At 41.4% G+C, this 17,515-nt stretch overlaps 2 protein-coding genes across 2 annotated transcripts; both read right to left on the bottom strand.

Annotated features, from left to right (window-relative positions):
- Positions 1-10,712: 10,712 nt before the first annotated feature.
- LOC145450708 (uncharacterized) lies at positions 10,713-14,312 on the bottom strand. The gene is made up of 3 exons (XM_080329209.1): positions 14,069-14,312; positions 13,354-13,660; positions 10,713-11,701 (listed from the first exon to the last, which is right to left on the bottom strand). The coding sequence occupies exons 1-3, from the start codon at positions 14,295-14,297 to the stop codon at positions 10,894-10,896; spliced, it is 1,344 nt and encodes a 447-aa protein (XP_080185335.1). The 5' UTR covers positions 14,298-14,312; the 3' UTR covers positions 10,713-10,893.
- On the bottom strand, positions 14,261-15,625 carry LOC145450709 (protein lin-37 homolog). The gene has a single exon (XM_080329210.1). The coding sequence runs from the start codon at positions 15,563-15,565 to the stop codon at positions 14,828-14,830; it is 738 nt and encodes a 245-aa protein (XP_080185336.1). The 5' UTR covers positions 15,566-15,625; the 3' UTR covers positions 14,261-14,827.
- Positions 15,626-17,515: the final 1,890 nt, after the last annotated feature.

The following is a 17,515-nucleotide window of genomic DNA, read 5'->3' on the forward strand; positions in this document are numbered from 1 at the left end:
AGCGCAATTTATGTACAGTGTAACGTTGGTCTATCTATAAGAAATATAATTAATTCCGAGATGTGTACGGTCTGTTTATATGCGGATACAGCAAATGGAACACAGTATGAGAAATGATATATCGAACGAAAAGTTTTGGGAACAACAATAACAATCAAAATACATGTCTCTGCTTCAGGTGCGGTCAAATGCTTCCCGCGATATGTTGTCATTCGAATTCTTGCTTTTAATAGTGTTTCTCCCCCCTCCCCCGAGCATGAAAGAACGCCTGATGTAACAGGTCGAGTCTAACTCTATTCGCACGTACGGGAGAAAGTGTCGTCCAACATGCGACCTTGCGTTTGCGCTCGTAGAAAGACCGTCGACAATGAAATCGAGGCACAAAATGATTGACGCATGTTGGCTGAAGCTTCCGATATCGATATGTCAGTGCGCCAAACAGTCCAGTCCTTGCAAAATGAACCCAAATTTTTTGTTGTTTATTTTTATATAATATATATAAACTTTCTTCTCCTGTAGCAATGCGGCTACTGGTTGGAATTGAACCAAATTTTTTGTGTAGGCTGGAATTATGTAACCTAACAATTTTATCAAGTAGCCAGTGCGATTTGAGAAAAAAGTCATTTTTGAAGAGCCCTACTGTACACGTGTACAGTCGTACACTCTTCAGGAAAAGTGTGTGTATTTGCACCCCTGATATACGGGTGTCAATATAAACACATGACGAAACCAGAACATACCATAGGCTTATACCGCGGTATAAATCGAGTACAACATTTTAATCCAAATTATGCATGCACACGGGAACGAATAGGAAGGTATATACACGACGTTGCATATAGGCGCGTAGGATTTATGACCACGATATAATCAGAAGTGGTCAGTAACGAAGTACTTCTACTTTTTAGAAGTACTCAAGTAATTGTCGTCTACTTCTGGTACTTATCCAAGTAAATATGATTTTTTCTACCTCTACTTCGTAATATTTTGTAGTCTACCTACATTCTTTTCGCTATTTTCTCTTTCAATTCCGAGTATCATACTTTGAGTTTGAATTAGTTTCAGTTCTTTTTCTGCAGAACATACACGTTGAAGTATAAAAGCAAGTGCAGTAATGCCTCCATTTTCCGAAAATAAAGCTACACAATATGGCAATTACGATCCACCATATCTTTTATTAACATATACCAATTGCGCAAAGTGTTGAAACCGTATCCGATACAACTTTTCCGTATTGCTCTTCGCCTAAACCAGGAGACTTACAATATGGGATAGGGTGCCATGTTATGATAATATGGGGTAGGGTGCCACATCATGATATTTTCTAAAACGCGGTGTTCGAGTAAACAAAGGGTTAGTATCGCATTTTAATGTCAATACTATAATTTGCATCCCATGATGCGGAAGAATGCTAATTCTGTGGAAAATGGATACCTCCTGGGATGCATCATTACGAATCAAACTCTCTGCACCTTCCGCATAGCTCAATTTCCAGATTTAAAGTCAGTCAATTCTACTTCTACTTCAAGTAGTTTGAGGTTGCTTTGAAATTGCTACTTCTACTCGTACTTGATAGATTTTTGCGTTGCTACTTCTACTTCTACTTGAGTAGCTTTCTTGACTACTTTGACCACCTCTGTATATAGTTCTGAGTTGGATTATGTTTTCATGTACCAATTCTTCGGCCCTTGGGGTGTGAATACACATTCTTTTCGCTAAGAATGTAGCGGCGCAGTGTAAGTTTTAATAGTTTATGTCTCACGTTATTGCCCAACGTGTAGTGCTGCCTTGCCTTGCTCTCTGTATTTTCGTAGCCTGTAGCCGACGTTTCGAAAAATTACCGGCCACTGATTCAAGTCAATTGAATGACAGACATGATACGAAATGCAATTTTATGTCTTGCGTGGAATTAGGTAACCGAGACCCAGTTGTACTAAACGTATGCTAGTCTCAGCTGTCATGTCTATGAGATCTGTCTTTTTCTACTGTGCAGATTCTACAAATCGGACAGTGCAATAACGAATGGCAATCCGTTACAAGAAATGTCCTGGATTCGCCCACTTTTATACAGTGTTGGGATCAAGTCACTATACCTTCGAGTCACGAGCCATTTCGAGTCATTGCACATCTTGACTGGAGTCAAGTCAAGTCAATCGATTCTCGGAGGTGACTCGAGTCAAGTTGAGTCAAGTCGAGTCAAGTCGAGTCAAGTCGAGTCAAGTCGAGTCAAGTCGAGTCAAGTTGAGTCAAGTCAAGTCGAGTCAAGTCAAGTCAAGTCACGAGTCAAGTCACATTTCAAGTCAAGTTGTCTTTTAGAAGTATGAGGCATGATTACGTCATTGCATTTTGCTAGCTGTCTGAAATACAGATTGGGTGGTCATTGATTCTGAACCGATGAACGAATATAGATTTAAATAATACACGCAAGAAGGCGCCGTATCGCTCACATATGCGTAGAACTGCTAAACTACGTAAGTAATTGCATAGCCTCAGTTTATATAGTTACCATCCAAAGTAGAGAAAAGAGAAACGAATTGATAAGATGCAATACATCACCCATTTACTAATTGATATGATACAATTCGAGCCTGCGCCAATGGTTGAGGACTATATAAACTATATTCGAAATCGAATAAAACAAGAGGTTAAGGTAAGAACAGAGAACAGAAATAGACATTTTGCTATTAAGTTACTTTACTATACTAGTTTGCGACAACATAAGCTGTAAGCTTCGATCACTTCGTTTGCGATCGATTTATTTGTGAGAGAACAATGGAGGCTCAGTAAAACCCACGATCATTGAATCATTGGTCGCTCTCACGGGTTACACCAGCGTTTCGCGAACAATCCGAACATATGCCAGATACTTGGATTTTTATCGACATTGATTACTTGATGACTTGAAATTGACTCGTGAATTTTGCTCCGAGTCATGAGTCAATCCACATTTCTTAAACGCCGAGTCAAGTCAAGTCAAGTCATTTTAGCAAAATGACTCGAGTCAAGTCAAGTCATACGAAAAAAGGTGACTCGAGTGATCCGAACACTGCTTTTATATCGCTGTCAAGCATCCATTTGAATGCCCATTCCAACAAGATCTCTCGATTCTCACAGCATTACCACCGACTGGCTCTGGTGGGACGAAACCACAATCTACAACATGTGTAGTGCGGAATTGTGTTACTGGTACTTCAGTTCACGGAAATTCTGCGACACAGGTTACTATTGGTGTATTGTTGTTCGTCAGAGTTGATTTGTTAACGGCGAATACCGGGTATTGCTCTGCAAAGTAATGGATGGTTTTAGCCTAAACACATGCGACGCGCGAGGTGAACCATCAGATCGACACGACTTAACAACAGGACACAGTTTAATATGGTGTGGATATTTCCATATTCCATACCGGACCTAGTCATGCGTGTTGCACAACGTTGTCGTTTTCGAAGTACTTCGTAGTCACAATTTAAGGTTAAATGGATACATGATACTATACATTGTCAGCGATCGGTGGTGCGAGGCAAGTGATCGATTTGACAACTCAGAAGTAGGATCATTGACAGTCGAAAACTGCTTGAGTAGCAAAGTATGCAAAATCTTTCCATACCATAATACTCATGAAATGTCCTGCCACTCAGCGGCGCGACAGAATATATTTTCGTTTTGGATGCAACCCTATTTTCTTGTCAGTAGTCGTTTATATACCGACGGTTTACGGGCAGTAATCACTAATCACGCAATCCGACGAGGTATGGATCGGAGCGCTCGACAATTGCGTGCGCTTCTAGTACATTCTCGCCAGCGGAGAAAGATAATCTCGCCTGACGAAAAAGCTTTGACAATAGTATTAGCAGATATTTCACCAGACTCACCAGTCACCACTCCACTACTGCATTTTATATCAGGGCTGTGGACTCGCTAAACTTTACCACCGACACCCGAATGCTTAAACGCATCATCGACTCCGACTCCAGCTCCGTCTCCAACAGCACTACAAATATACTTCAAAAATTACAGGTCAAAGTGACGTTTAAATGATTTTCATGTACATGCCTTGTAGCAGTAGCTTTTGCTGGGTACCAGTCGCGTTCATATAAAGTAGTTGGAGTGGGAGTCGGAGTCAGGAGCATTTTTACAAACTCTGACCCCGTTTCCAGCCATACTAGGCTATATTTTTCACGATTCCGACCCCTGAGGATGCTAAAAATCTTTTGTGACTCTATTGAGGGAAAATAAGCGAAACTCCGACTCCGCGATTCCTACTCCACAGCCCTTCATATTCAATAGAACAAATCACACGTGGTCTTATGGCACCATTGTTGAACCATGGGTTCAGGTTTCTTGAACAGAGTTTTAGGACCGGATACTGTCAGACATACGACCGCATCCGGCCTGCGAAGCGGTTCTGAGTTAATGGAAATTTGCTTGTATTATCCAGTACATTTTTAACTATAGTTGAGATATTTAGTTGGACTAGTTTGGCTCACTAAACCACGAAGTTCAATTACTTTCACATTCATGCGACAGTAGGCTATACGCCACGGCCATAACCAGTGTAGCCGTGTTGTCAAGATGGAATTATAGTGTCTGATGATAGAATAAAAGAGGCACTTGATGCTAAATTGAAAATCTTTCCCTCAATCAAATAGGGTCATGTAGGGCTGGGCACAATGATTCGAGTACTCGAATCTGAATCGAGTATTAATTTTAATGATTCGAGTCGAGTAGTAAAAGACGATTTTTTCGAGTACTGAAATTGTACGCTCCTCACAACTGAAAGTTAATAAACTAACAAGAATTATAGTTTTGATAATATTTTCCACTGATGAAGCCTTGAAACCTTGATTGGCCGTGTCGTAGCATGATAGACATAGTACAAAGCTACGAACGTTACTGGAAATAACACATTTCCGAAGTCATGATCGTTCCACAACATTGTCAAGAAGTGCAATGAAGTCGGTATGGTCGAAAACATACCGAAGTATCATTAATGTGACGGATAACAGGCACTATGTTCTTCGTGGTGGCATAAAAGGTACATATTTGAACTTTGACATAGTACATTATGTTGTGACGTCATAATGAGTGATACTCGAATACTCGACTCGACTCGAAGCATTTTACGTGATTCAGAATCGAATCACTCAGATACTCGATTTTGCCCAGCCCTAGTCATGCCGCGTCAAAACTATATCGGTTTAGCTTCCAATATTATTCAAAGTCATGAAAGCTGGTTTGAAGTTGGGTTACCCTATTTTGGAATCGGGAAAGGACGGCACTTTTATGAAATCATAAAAGTTAGTTACCGAAATAGAAAACAGCTGATTTTCCAATATTTACTGGAAATCTTGTTGTGTTAACTAACGAAAAGGTCACCACTCCGGATCGACTCCCGAATTGTCCACGTTTTACCTATAGTTATAGTTATATGCAGAGGTGGTCAAAGTAGTCAAGAAAGCTACTCAAGTAGAAGTAGAAGTAGCGACGAAAAAATCTACTCAAGTACGAGTAGAAGTACTTCTTCCACAAGCAACTTAAAACTACTTGAAGTAGAAGTAGAATTGATTGACTTTAAAAGTAGTCAAGTAAGTTAGTAGTGAAAACGATCCTAATTCGTTCACATGGATTGTAAAAAGGAGCAAATTGAGCTATGCCACAGGTGCGGAGCTTGATTCGTATTGATGCATACCAGCAGGTATCCAATTTTCGATAGCATAAGCATTCGTCCACATCATGAGATGAAAATGCGACGCTAATCCTTTGTTTTCTCGAACAGCACGTTTTAGAAAATAGCATGGTATGGCACCATCCCCCATATTATCAGGCCCGTAGTTTAGTCGAACTACGGTGTAAACACTTTGCGCGATTAGTAAACGTCAATAAAAAATATGTGTAAAATGCCATATTGTGTAGCTTTATTTCCAAAAATTAAAGGCATTACTACACTTGCTTTTATACTTCAACATGTAACAGTGTTGGGATCAAGTCACTACCTTCGAGTCACGAGTCATCTCGAGTCATTGCACATTTTGACTCGAGTCAAGTCAAGTCAATCGATTTTCGAAGGTGACTCGAGTCAAGTCAAGTCACTCGTTTTTTGGAGGTGACTCGAGTCAAGTCAAGTCAAGTCAAGTCGAGTCACGAGTCAAGTCATTTTTCAAGTCAAATTGAATTTTCGAAGTATCAGTGACGATTCAAAGTCATAACATGTTGCTATCTGTGTGAAAGACAGAATAATTGGCCATTTATCTTGAATCAAATAACTAATATAAAGTTAAATATGCCTGCAAGAAGGCGCTGCATCGCTCACGCACACGTGGAACTGCAAATAAAATACTCGAGTTACTATGTATAGCAACATGCAACAGTCTGTTATTAGCAGCCAATCGGCTCGAAGCCTCGAGAAGTTTAACAAATTCATATGGTACAATACACTATACCCGTCCGTGAAAAAATAAACGCACAAACTATATTCGCTGGATTTAAGTCATATAGGAGGGTCGGTAAAGGCGATCACCGTGGAATTTAAGTACTGGGCCGTCTAAGAAACAGAGATACGTTGTTATGAGGTTAATCTATTGCTACTACTACTAACAACGTAAGCTGTGATCATTACGTTTGTTGTAGTATATTAGTGATGTAACAATAGAGGATCAGTGAAACGTACAAGCAGTGAATGATTGGTTGCTCTCGCAAGTTACACAACAGGCGTATCGCGCATAATACTAACATTCACAAAATTCAGTGATTTAATCGATACTGTTTACTTGATGACTCGAAATTGACTCGTAAATTTTGCTCCGAGTCACGAGTCAATTCGCATTTTTGAAGCGCCGAGTCAAGTCAAGTCAAGTCATTTTTGGAAAGTGACTCGAGTCAAGTCAAGTCATACGAAAAAGTTGACTCGAGTCTGACTCGAGTCAAGTCATGACTCGAGTCATCCCAACACTGACATGTATGTTATCCAGACAAAAGAACTGATATTAATTATAACTCAAAGTATATGATACCGGGAATTGAAAGTGAAGTATAAATACTACTTCTAAAAGCAGAACATGTATTTCATGTATTTGGTCCAGAAAGTGGTATGCTAAAACAGCTCTAAACCTAAAAAAAAGTCAGAGTCCACTTTTCCAGATTAGGACACGCCATGGACATGCTAGAGTACGATATGACAAGTAAATACTAGATTGCGAAACATCAGTTTCAAACGTTATGATGAGCCAAATATACGGTAATGAATTATTTCATATGGGCCACGGGCGCCAATGTGGTGTGAACGGAACCACGTCAACCCTGTACCTAAATTATATTCACCGATACTTTCGTGATGTGATACTGGTCACTCCGTATCCACTGCGCGCGGAGCGCGACGAAAATTCTGGGCTTTACTAAACTTTTATGAAAATCAAATGTCGATACTCCGTGAAAACAGCCCCGAAATTCCTCAGGCTATCTTCCTGATTGGAAGATTGAACTACTTCTACTTGACAAACTGAAAATAGCGAAAAGTAAGTAAGTAGATCACAAAATATTACGAAGTAGAAGTAGCGAAAATCAGATCTACTTGAGTAAGTACCAGAAGTAGAGGAAAACTACTTGAGTACTTCGAAAAAGTAAAAGAACTTCGTTACTGACCACCTCTGGTTAAATGTGATGTCATGGCTAAAAAAATGTCACTTCAAATTTGACTCCCACATAATCCGTCGTCTATCTTTTAGGCCAAAATTCAACGTCTTTCGTGTTTTTAGGCATTTTAGGCTTTAAGGGCGGGTAAATTGTCAAAAGGCATGGCAATTGGGCGAACGGACGACATTTCGTCAAAAAGCAGGACAAATCCACGTAAATGGGGGGCGTATGGCAATTGGCAACCCGAGCTTGAGAGGCGCTTCTTCGATATACCACGAGATTCAAATTTATAAACGGAAAAATAAATTCGTTTTCGTGTTGGGATTGGGATAGAATTGGAGTTGTGGGTGCTGGATATTAGGGATGGAAGTGGGTTAGGGTTATGGTTAGGGTATTCCAATTTTAGGGTTTAGGGTGGGAGATATTAGGGTTGTGGGGGAGGGATATTAGGGTTGTGAGAGGGATATATTAGGGTTGTGGGGGAGGGATATCATCATTGGTTTATTATTGTTGTGTTGGATATTATTGTTGTGAACGGGATATATTAGGGTTGTCGGCGAGGGATATGATTGGGAGATATTAGGGTTGTGGGGGCGGTATATTAGAGTTGTGAGTGGGAGATATTAGGGTTGGAGCATGACGGATGTCAAGAGTGAGGGATAAAATATATTAGGGTTGGGGTTTCGGACGCTAGTTCGAGGATTTTATCACCCCTAACCCTAATATACGTCATCCCCTTACCCTAATATCTCTCACTCACAACCCTAATATTAGGATACCCTAACCCCAACCATGACCCTTACAACCCTAATATTCCTTCACCAACACGAAAAAAGAATTTATTTTTCCGTTTATAAATTTTGGTCTCGGAGGGTATATCGAAGAAACGCCGCTTGAAAGAGGACCTACTTGTCATATTTTAGTCATGTATTTGATTCCTAGTTGGGGATACACACACTTCCGAAACTACTTATTCATCAATGTCAGAAAAAACAAGGACGGTGATAAATTCATAAGAATCGAGTATATGAAAAAATAATTAGATTTTCAAACTTAACGTGGTAACAAAAAGGGACCTAAACAAGATACTGTTACGTAGTGTAATTGACCGTGATCTTTTAACTCCCCGTGAACGTAAGCCTATCCCAACGAGTCTGAATTACAAAAATGAAAATCGTCCGAGAACTTTATTGACACACCGAAAATACAATGCTGTCTTCACGCCCATCGTCAGATAGGATACGAAGAAGACCTATATCAGTTTCATTGAGGAACCTGAAACAACTGTCCGCCTCCGTAGTGCAATGGATAGCGCTCTGGACTTCTAATCCAGGGTTTGGCGGGGAACCTGCCGCAAGGACGGCCGGGGTTCGATTTCACGACGGAGGTTATTCTGGGCTATTGTTCCCGCGTCGCTTTTGTTACGGCGACAAAAGGGGCCAGAAAATGACCCGACGAAAAAGCGCACAAAAGGAACTAAAAGACTAACAAAGAGCCGCGGAATAGAGACAAAAACACCGAAGAAAGAACTGCGACATCGGGCACTTGGCTGAGGTGGATGAAGAGACTGGTCGTTCGGCATTCTGGTAATTACATCGCGTATCTTGTTCAGATAAAAATATAATCTGACGATTATCTTATCAATTGTGGATTCAACTGGGGGTCCGCGAAAACTCTGAATTTCCGACATCAATGAAGGCTTAATTTGTGATTTTGGGTAAATTTGCACGCCCTAAATTTATATCCAATTACAAGTTACAGAAGTAGTGATTTCTAATACGCGTCACCATAATTCAAATTGAGGTAGAAAGTGAAGGTCTGAGAACTACTTTAAGTAGGCAGTTTCAAATACTAGGTATGATCGACAGTTTGCATAATTTTAGCAGCTAATCGAAGGTAGCTACTTTTGAAGTCTAATGACAATGAAAATAGGAGCAATTTTCGAAAATACATCCAGGTACCGTGACACAGGGGTATTGCACACAGTAATTACGGCAATCTCACCCGTTAAAGAGAGGCATAGGCTACATATCTCTCAACTACTTAACAATGGTCAATCAGGGTAACTTGGCAATATTTGCAAAACTTTCTGGATTTGAAGGTGTCAGTCTCATTAAATTGGTGGGCTTTCACAATAGCTTGAATAGAAATTACTGAAGTGTTTCCTAATGTCTCAAGGGATCGAAGCCTCAACATGGAATCCATTTTCTTCTTGAATTGATACACATGACCACTACACCAGAATTTCATGATGACAGGATACCAGTTTGTGCTGTCTGACTGTAACTCCATTAATTACGTGCCTATTTGGTAGGCTTATCATGCGTCCTCTTTTAAGAGGATTTGTCCTCTTTGACTTTTTTGAAAGTGTCCTCGGATGACGCCCTTTTGTCCTCTTTTTGGAGATTTTGTCCTCTTTTTTGAAAATTTAGGTCAGATTTAGATCAAATTGCGAGCGATATACCGCAAATTAGCCGAGAAGTGACGCTCCGGCGGGTATTTCGGAGGGAAAAGCGGTGATTTTAGCTCTGAGCGAAAAGAAGACCTCTTTTTTTTTTTTTTTTTTTTCAGTAAGCTACCTGGCAATGTGGAGAGAAATACGTTATTTTGAGCTGTGAGCGGAAGTGATGACCTTTTTTTTTAGTCAACCGATCACGAAGTGGGAAAAATTAAATTTACCGGTTTTTGAGAATTCTTCTCCAGTTTTGCATGTCTGAAATTTCTGAAAAAGTGTCCTCTTTTTACATTTCCAAAATATGGTAAGCCTACTATTTGGTAATTGAATAAGACGGGAATAAAAGAGACAACTGACCACATTTTAATCCTTCCATAATCGTTCCAGATTTCTCAGAATCGCTGCACCATAACGCTGATAGGTACTCTTCCAAAACCAGATTACTTCTTAGACAAGCAAGGACTGTTAACCGGTGCGGATTCGAAAACTGCGGTTCTCCCTTGCAGGCATATCATTATCATATCACACACGAGGCAAGCTGGCACCACGTCACCAGGAAATCCACACCACACTATTTATTATTCCGCTGCCTGGCGTATTTCAAGTCTCAGAAAAACTCATTCGAACCCACTTTACCAAACGAAGTTATATTCAAAACCCAACCACAGAACAGAAATTTCAGGTAAGCCGTACGCACATTGATAACTCGATCCATTCACTGCGCGCGTACTACCCACGCACATGTAGTCACATAGAAATTCAGTTAATGATTCGCGGCAGATCAATCCCCAATAGGCAGTATCACGCTGAAATTATCGCTTCTCGTCGTCAGACCCATCGCGGCTCGGAGTCGCTGATTTCGAGCGGCTCGGGCTTCGCGAATCTCTGTCGCTCGCGTTTTTCGGACTTCCGCTATGGGACTTGCCGTTCTTCGGTGTTCTGCTCCTGGACTTTGATTTCCTCGGAGATCCGCTGCTGGACTTGCGCTTCTTCGGAGATCTGCTCCTGGATTTCGATTTCCTCGGAGACCTGCTGATGGACTTGCGTTTCCTCGGAGATCTGCGTTTTCTAGGAGATCTGCTCCTGGATTTGCCATTTGTGGGAGATCGGCTCCTGGACTTTCCGTTTTTCGGAGATCTGCTCCTAGATTTCGCGTTCCTCGGCGATCCGCTTCTCGATTTCGATCTCCTGGGACTCGCGCTTCGCGACTTTCTCGGAGTTCTGCTCCTGGACTTTGACTTCCCGGACGACCTGCTTCTGGATCTGCTCCTGGACCGGTTCTTCCTCGGAGATCGGCTGCTTCTGGATCGGCGTCTCTTCGGAGTTCTGCTCCTGGACCTGCTTCTCCGCGGCGACCGGCTCCTGGACCTACCCTTCCTCCTAGGGGTACGGCTTCGGGAGTGGCTTCTCGAGTAGGATCGCGATCTCGAACGCGACCTAGACCGGGACCTGCGTCGGCTTCGAACGGGTGATCGGTTGGAGCGTCGGTCTCGGTACGACCCGCCACCGGAGTAACCGCCGTAATTGGGACGGCTGCTGTAGCTTCCGCCGTAGCTCCCTCCTCCTCCTCGATAACCGCCCATCCGTCCGCCGCCTCGTCCATAGTAGTAATCGTACCATCTAAAAACAGATATTACGAATAAATACTTGTAAACACCACCCGCTGATAGATTCCAACTAAATATTTTCATTCAAGTTTTCTCCATAACAGCGCCGCCAAAAATTTTCGGACAGCTTTGTCCGGCAGACTATTCGCACAATGATTTTGATATTTCGCGACACGAAAAATGCAGACGCTTCCGTGATAGCACGTACTACATTTAACAGACACTCTAAATCACAAGCTACTGAATATTAAAGCTAACTAAAGACCAATAATGCAGACAGGTTATGTTTATAACTTAGACCAATGTGTAGTAACATTTGCCAAAGCCTAATGTTAAAGATCTTCTCTAGTACAGCACAGTAGTGCAGCTATGTTCAAAACATTCACCAACTGAACACAAATAATAAAACAAGCTTTAAGAGTAAGAATGCTCGGAACCCCTGGTTGGGTTTCCTAGCGGCTTATCGCAAATGGGATGATGATACCAAACAACTCCACAAGTCAGCTATTTCAGATACTTACCTTTCACATGTCACTCAATGAAGCCCGATAATATCACCGCATTAGCGCTAGCTACAGTATTCTTTATCCTTCTATATTCAGGTAAGTAAACAGAATTCAGAGTGACACCTATGCTATTCTGAGCGGTGCATGACGCGTTTAGCTTCCATAACGACACATAATTAATTCAGACGACTTGGACTGTGGGCAATGATTGAGTGCTCGAATCTGAGTCGATGATCAATTCTTAAGATTCGAGTCAAGCAGTACGAGTCGTATTTCTGAGTCTTTTTGAGGACGAGAATGATCGTTTCGATAATTCGTTCACACAAGAGTAAGCAAAACATGTATCAAAAGGCTACGCATGTTCATAAAAACGACATTTCTCTGGAGCAGTGATCACCCCGTGACGTTTTCACAACGTGTTGACATATTTAAGATAAACACATACACATACAAAATTATTCCAACTGGAAAAATCTAATTAGTGGTAGAACAAATTAAACACGTCTCAAATTTTCCTATGCATATCACGACATGAGTGATAGTAAAAATCTTGACTCGAGGCTCAATACCCAACTCCAAATCGAATGTCCCGGACTTCCGGGCACTTTATTCTGCCTGGCCCTATCAGCCAAAGCTGGTTCATCCACTGCATACAAACTTCCTTTTACACAAAACAATATGTTCAATTGTTCACATTGTTAATCTATTTACTTGATGCTTTTCGACTGACCCTCATCAGTAGCGAACGTCAGTAATACTCCTTTTGGACACAAAAGTGCACAGGGGTTCGTACCTACTTGCATGGCAATTCGCCAGAATCGAATAAGAATTTACCTGTCCGAATGCCTACAATACTACAGGATATCACACGGACCCGTGCTGCTACAAACGTTACGAACAGAACCGAACGAGAGAGAGAGAATTCAGATTGACGTCGTGGCGTCGTAGGAGACAATGTGTGTGTGTCGACAAAGTTACGCGTCACGATCGAACGTAAAGGGCGGCGTTCGGCGCAAACAAGTCGCAGGTAATGATCGAATGACCTCGAATAATCGACGGTATCGGACACAGATTGTCAAACGAACTGCAATGTGGAATGTCAGGTTTACGAGGTTGAAAACCCACAGACACGTGAAACAAGGCACAAAATATTACATACTCCCTGTAAGCGCGATCAGGCGGGCCGTATCGGTTGGTTTTTCGGTCGCTTCTCGCGAATTCGACGGGGCAGTTTCGGCCGGCGTAGGACATCCCGTCCAATTCCTTGATGGCCCTGTCGGCGTCTTTCTCTCGGACCATGTGCACGAACGCGAAATCCTTGATGATGTCGCACGACGCGACTTCTCCGAATTCCTCAAACATCTTTTGGAGCTCGCGTCGGTTTGCGGAGGACGATAAGTTGCCAATGTAGATTTTGCAAGAGCTACGGGGCCGGCTGCTTGACTCCTCCACAGTTATCTCATTACCTGCAAAAAATAATAAAGATCAACTCGCTATTGCTATTTATGCTGATTGATGGCAGTGAAGACAAGCTGGCAGTGACATTATCTAAAATTTCAGAAATGAAACCAGACTAACGCTATCTACTTTATCGTCGGCAATTACAGTACACCATTGACAGGCTTAAAAGCATTAGGAAAAGTTGTTTTGACCCACTCATGGTCTTTCCATTACTATTTTGTTGAAAGTGACTTCGCCATACCCTGGGGCCTGGTTACGTAGTTATAAATACCCGGAAAGCACAACTATGTTATATAACACGTAACAAGGTTCAGGATAGAGATGAAGTGTAACCATGTGGCCAGCACTAAGGTACACGATGTAGGCCTACCAGTTTCAATCTAGACACACATGAAAAGCACATATGTACTTACCTAGAAATTTGGATTTATGCAAACTGTCGACTGCATCTCTGGCTTCTTCTTCGTCGTCGAAGTGAACAAAAGCGAAATTCCGTATTATGTCGCAGTCTCGAACTTTTCCATACTTTTCGAACAGGTCAAGAATGTCAGACCGTCCGCAATCCGAAGGCAGGTTTCCAACAAATATCTTAACCATGTTTACGGTTCTGCTACAAAATATATATCTATATAATGGAGGCATTTCACATCAATATTACGCACAAATATCCTGTACTGCACACTGCATACATGTGCACTGAACAGGTACAGTTAACTGTCGGAACAGATTGACAAATGCAATAGTATTAATAGTCAAAAAAGAGGAGAAACATGTGAAGTGAACACTTAAACTATTCCGTTCAACTGCAGCGACACGAAAGATTGAACAAATCAATCAAGACGTGGGCAAAAATACAATGGTCAAAACGAGAACAAAATGAGCACCAATCATATCATGGATCTAACTTACAATAGACTTCTTGCATTGAAAATTAAACTCAAATTATTGATCGACCAAAAGATTATTTTCGTAGCATTAATGACGCAATGGAGTCAACGCTTTAGAAATTAAAAAGGCCGAAGTACCAATGGACACAAGCCACAGGAAGTATGATTAATGGGAACAGCGGAACCATAAAGGGATATGATATAAAATGACTACCATAGATGTGTCACAGAGTAAATCCTATCTGGCAGCGAATGTATGCAATGACATACGTAACAAAATTAACATCAACTCGTAAATGTTTGATCACTTGAAATATCCTTCAAAATATTCATTCCTGTCGCGTACCGTAGTTCGTTTTCAACAGATTTAGCCTGCCATTTTTCACGGACCGTTTTCCAATGCCTCAAATTATCGAGCAGGAGGGTCTCGGCTCTTGGCGTTGGACGCTCGCCTTTCAAGTAGCTTTCTAAATCGTCTTTGGGCTGTGGCGGAGGACAGGGTATTCTAGGACTCACATATTTTTTATCCGATAGAAAATTATTGAAAGGCTTATCGGGAGGAGGGATAAAAACAAAGCCATCTGAAATGTCTGTACTTCGGTGAGTGTCATTTGTCGAGACGTCTTTTTCTTTGTAAGGATCGTTGACCATCCATGCTCTGCAGATCGGAAATAGCGGAGTGTCTTCAGAAAACTGGGCTAGGTCGACACTGCGGTCGAACAATTTCATAACACAAGAATTGGCACGTTGCTTTTCCTCTTTCAGATCGTCTTTGCGTTTTCTTTTTCTAGCCAACTTCAGATTTCCTTTACGTGGACTTTCGGTTTCCGAAGCAAACTGCAAGCCCTTGGTTCTGTCGTGAGATAACGAAAAGTGACCGCTCAAGTCATTGTCGTCCGTGTTACTGTCGAGATCTGCCTGTGTATCTCCCGCATTTGCTTTGGCAACGATATCTTGTAGAACGCTATCTAGGTCAGCTCTAGCGCCGTTGAAGTCTAATTCTTGCTCATAATATTGCGACATCTGGGCATGGAAGTATTTTAACAGATAGACACGTTGTGATCGAAGATAATTTAGACTAAAAACACCTGGAACACAATATGAAATAGCTTTCTCTCACATGGAAAATTTTTAGACAAACTTGCAACAAGTATGTTACACTCAACGCATATTGACCGACGTGCAAACTATTCCAGATGATTTCATTTACCGATCATGTAATGTACACCGGTGGGAGGAGTATCAAGTGCGAATTGCCAAGTTAACTCCGGATATTCCCGGTAAATGATGCACTAACAACATACGATCGGATGTCAAACAGGTTTCAAGTATTTTTTCCATTATTTTCGTGAAGAGTTACACAATACGCTAGGATAGGAATAATAATCAATAGCCTAATTAATATATTGAATATAATCGAGAGACTGAGACCTATACATATTTCGTAATTTTTCAAGCTTCTGTTGGCACTTGGCAGAGTCAGCGTAATGTGTCCCACTACAATGCTGCATGATAATTATGCCTCAGTCCTTTAGAAGAAAAAAATTGGAGGTGTACACTTGGTTGGTCAATGGTCAATGCCAACACGCGGTAATAGAATGCCACGGGACACAAATTCAGACGAGTTAACAAAACACAACGGCCCATCAGGAAGGAGTTCACGTGAGCAATGGTGTCAAGCAAAGCATTAATCAAGGGTTCAGTTTGAAAATATGGTCTTTCTACTCAGTAATTAAGGATGGCTCATTTAATATTGTTATTTCAGACCTTTGAAACGTGAAACGAAACCTACAGCAGTCCATACCCTTTATGAGTCATCATATTTCAATATATTATTGCCATTATTGCTTCATTCAAAGCTAAGAAGACTAAGCTTTCTATATTAAGAAGTACGAAACGATCTGCAAATAGCTGCATGGTTCTAAAGTAAAGGCAAATTCAAAATTCCCATTGGTTCCATAAAACACAATAAATCACTAGGACAAAAATAATCGGCTAGTGCTTATTGTACGTTGAGCTAAACAGGTCGCGCGCATACGTGAAAATTATATATAGGCCTATATAGGTAATAACCGAATTAGAATTCACATAATCGCTCCTAAGTCAGACAATACCATAGCGGTACACAAGAATAAATGATAAAGCTACAATGTCGCAACGATACTTGATACATAACACGGATGGTATCACGCCTAATAAATCGAACGAGATACAGCACACCCGCTTCTTCAATACTATATCGCGCTAAAAAGCGCAGCTTTTAATCCCACCTCACGAAGCACGAGCTTGACCGCATCAACCAGAGATGGCCAGCCGCCATCTTGTGGTCTTGATGTTTTTTCTACACTGAGCTATACTGACCCTGGGCGAGGGGAGCCATTGCTCTCCTCAGGTTGGTCTGTAATTCGCCGATTTCTGAGAGTTATCTCTAGAATACTACTATTGAATTTAAGAAATTACGGATCGTCTGGATTTGGAACTTCTGTCTGTCATGGTTTAGAATTTGAAAACCAGACTTGGATAGGATTGTTTTCGCCATTATAAGAGAGAGAGAGAGAGAGAGAGAGAGATTTATTTCTTCGTCAACCGGAATAAACAGAATGAGTATGCAAAAAAATACTCATAACAAAACAAAAAATCACACAGTAATATTAGCAACACATACACAGTAATAATAGCGTGTAACTGGCTCGGTTGCCAGTAAACTCGCCCCAAAGTAAATTCGGCCCGTCGAATTCGGCCCTCGGTCACTTTCACCGTCGGTGAATTCGGCCCTCGGTAAATTCGGCCCTCGGTAAATTCGGCCAGGGCCAGAGTAACAATAACAGTTACAATACCATTGCCTAACCTGAACCCTAACCCTAATCCTAACCTAACTCTAATCCTAACCTAACCCTAATCCTAACCTAACCCTAATCCTAACCCTAATCTTAACCTAACCCTAATCCTAACCTAACCCTAACCTAACCCTAA

Source organism: Botryllus schlosseri, chromosome 11 (assembly GCF_051294905.1).
Source record: "Botryllus schlosseri isolate E-star chromosome 11, Bs_hap1, whole genome shotgun sequence".
NCBI lineage: Eukaryota > Metazoa > Chordata > Ascidiacea > Stolidobranchia > Styelidae > Botryllus > Botryllus schlosseri.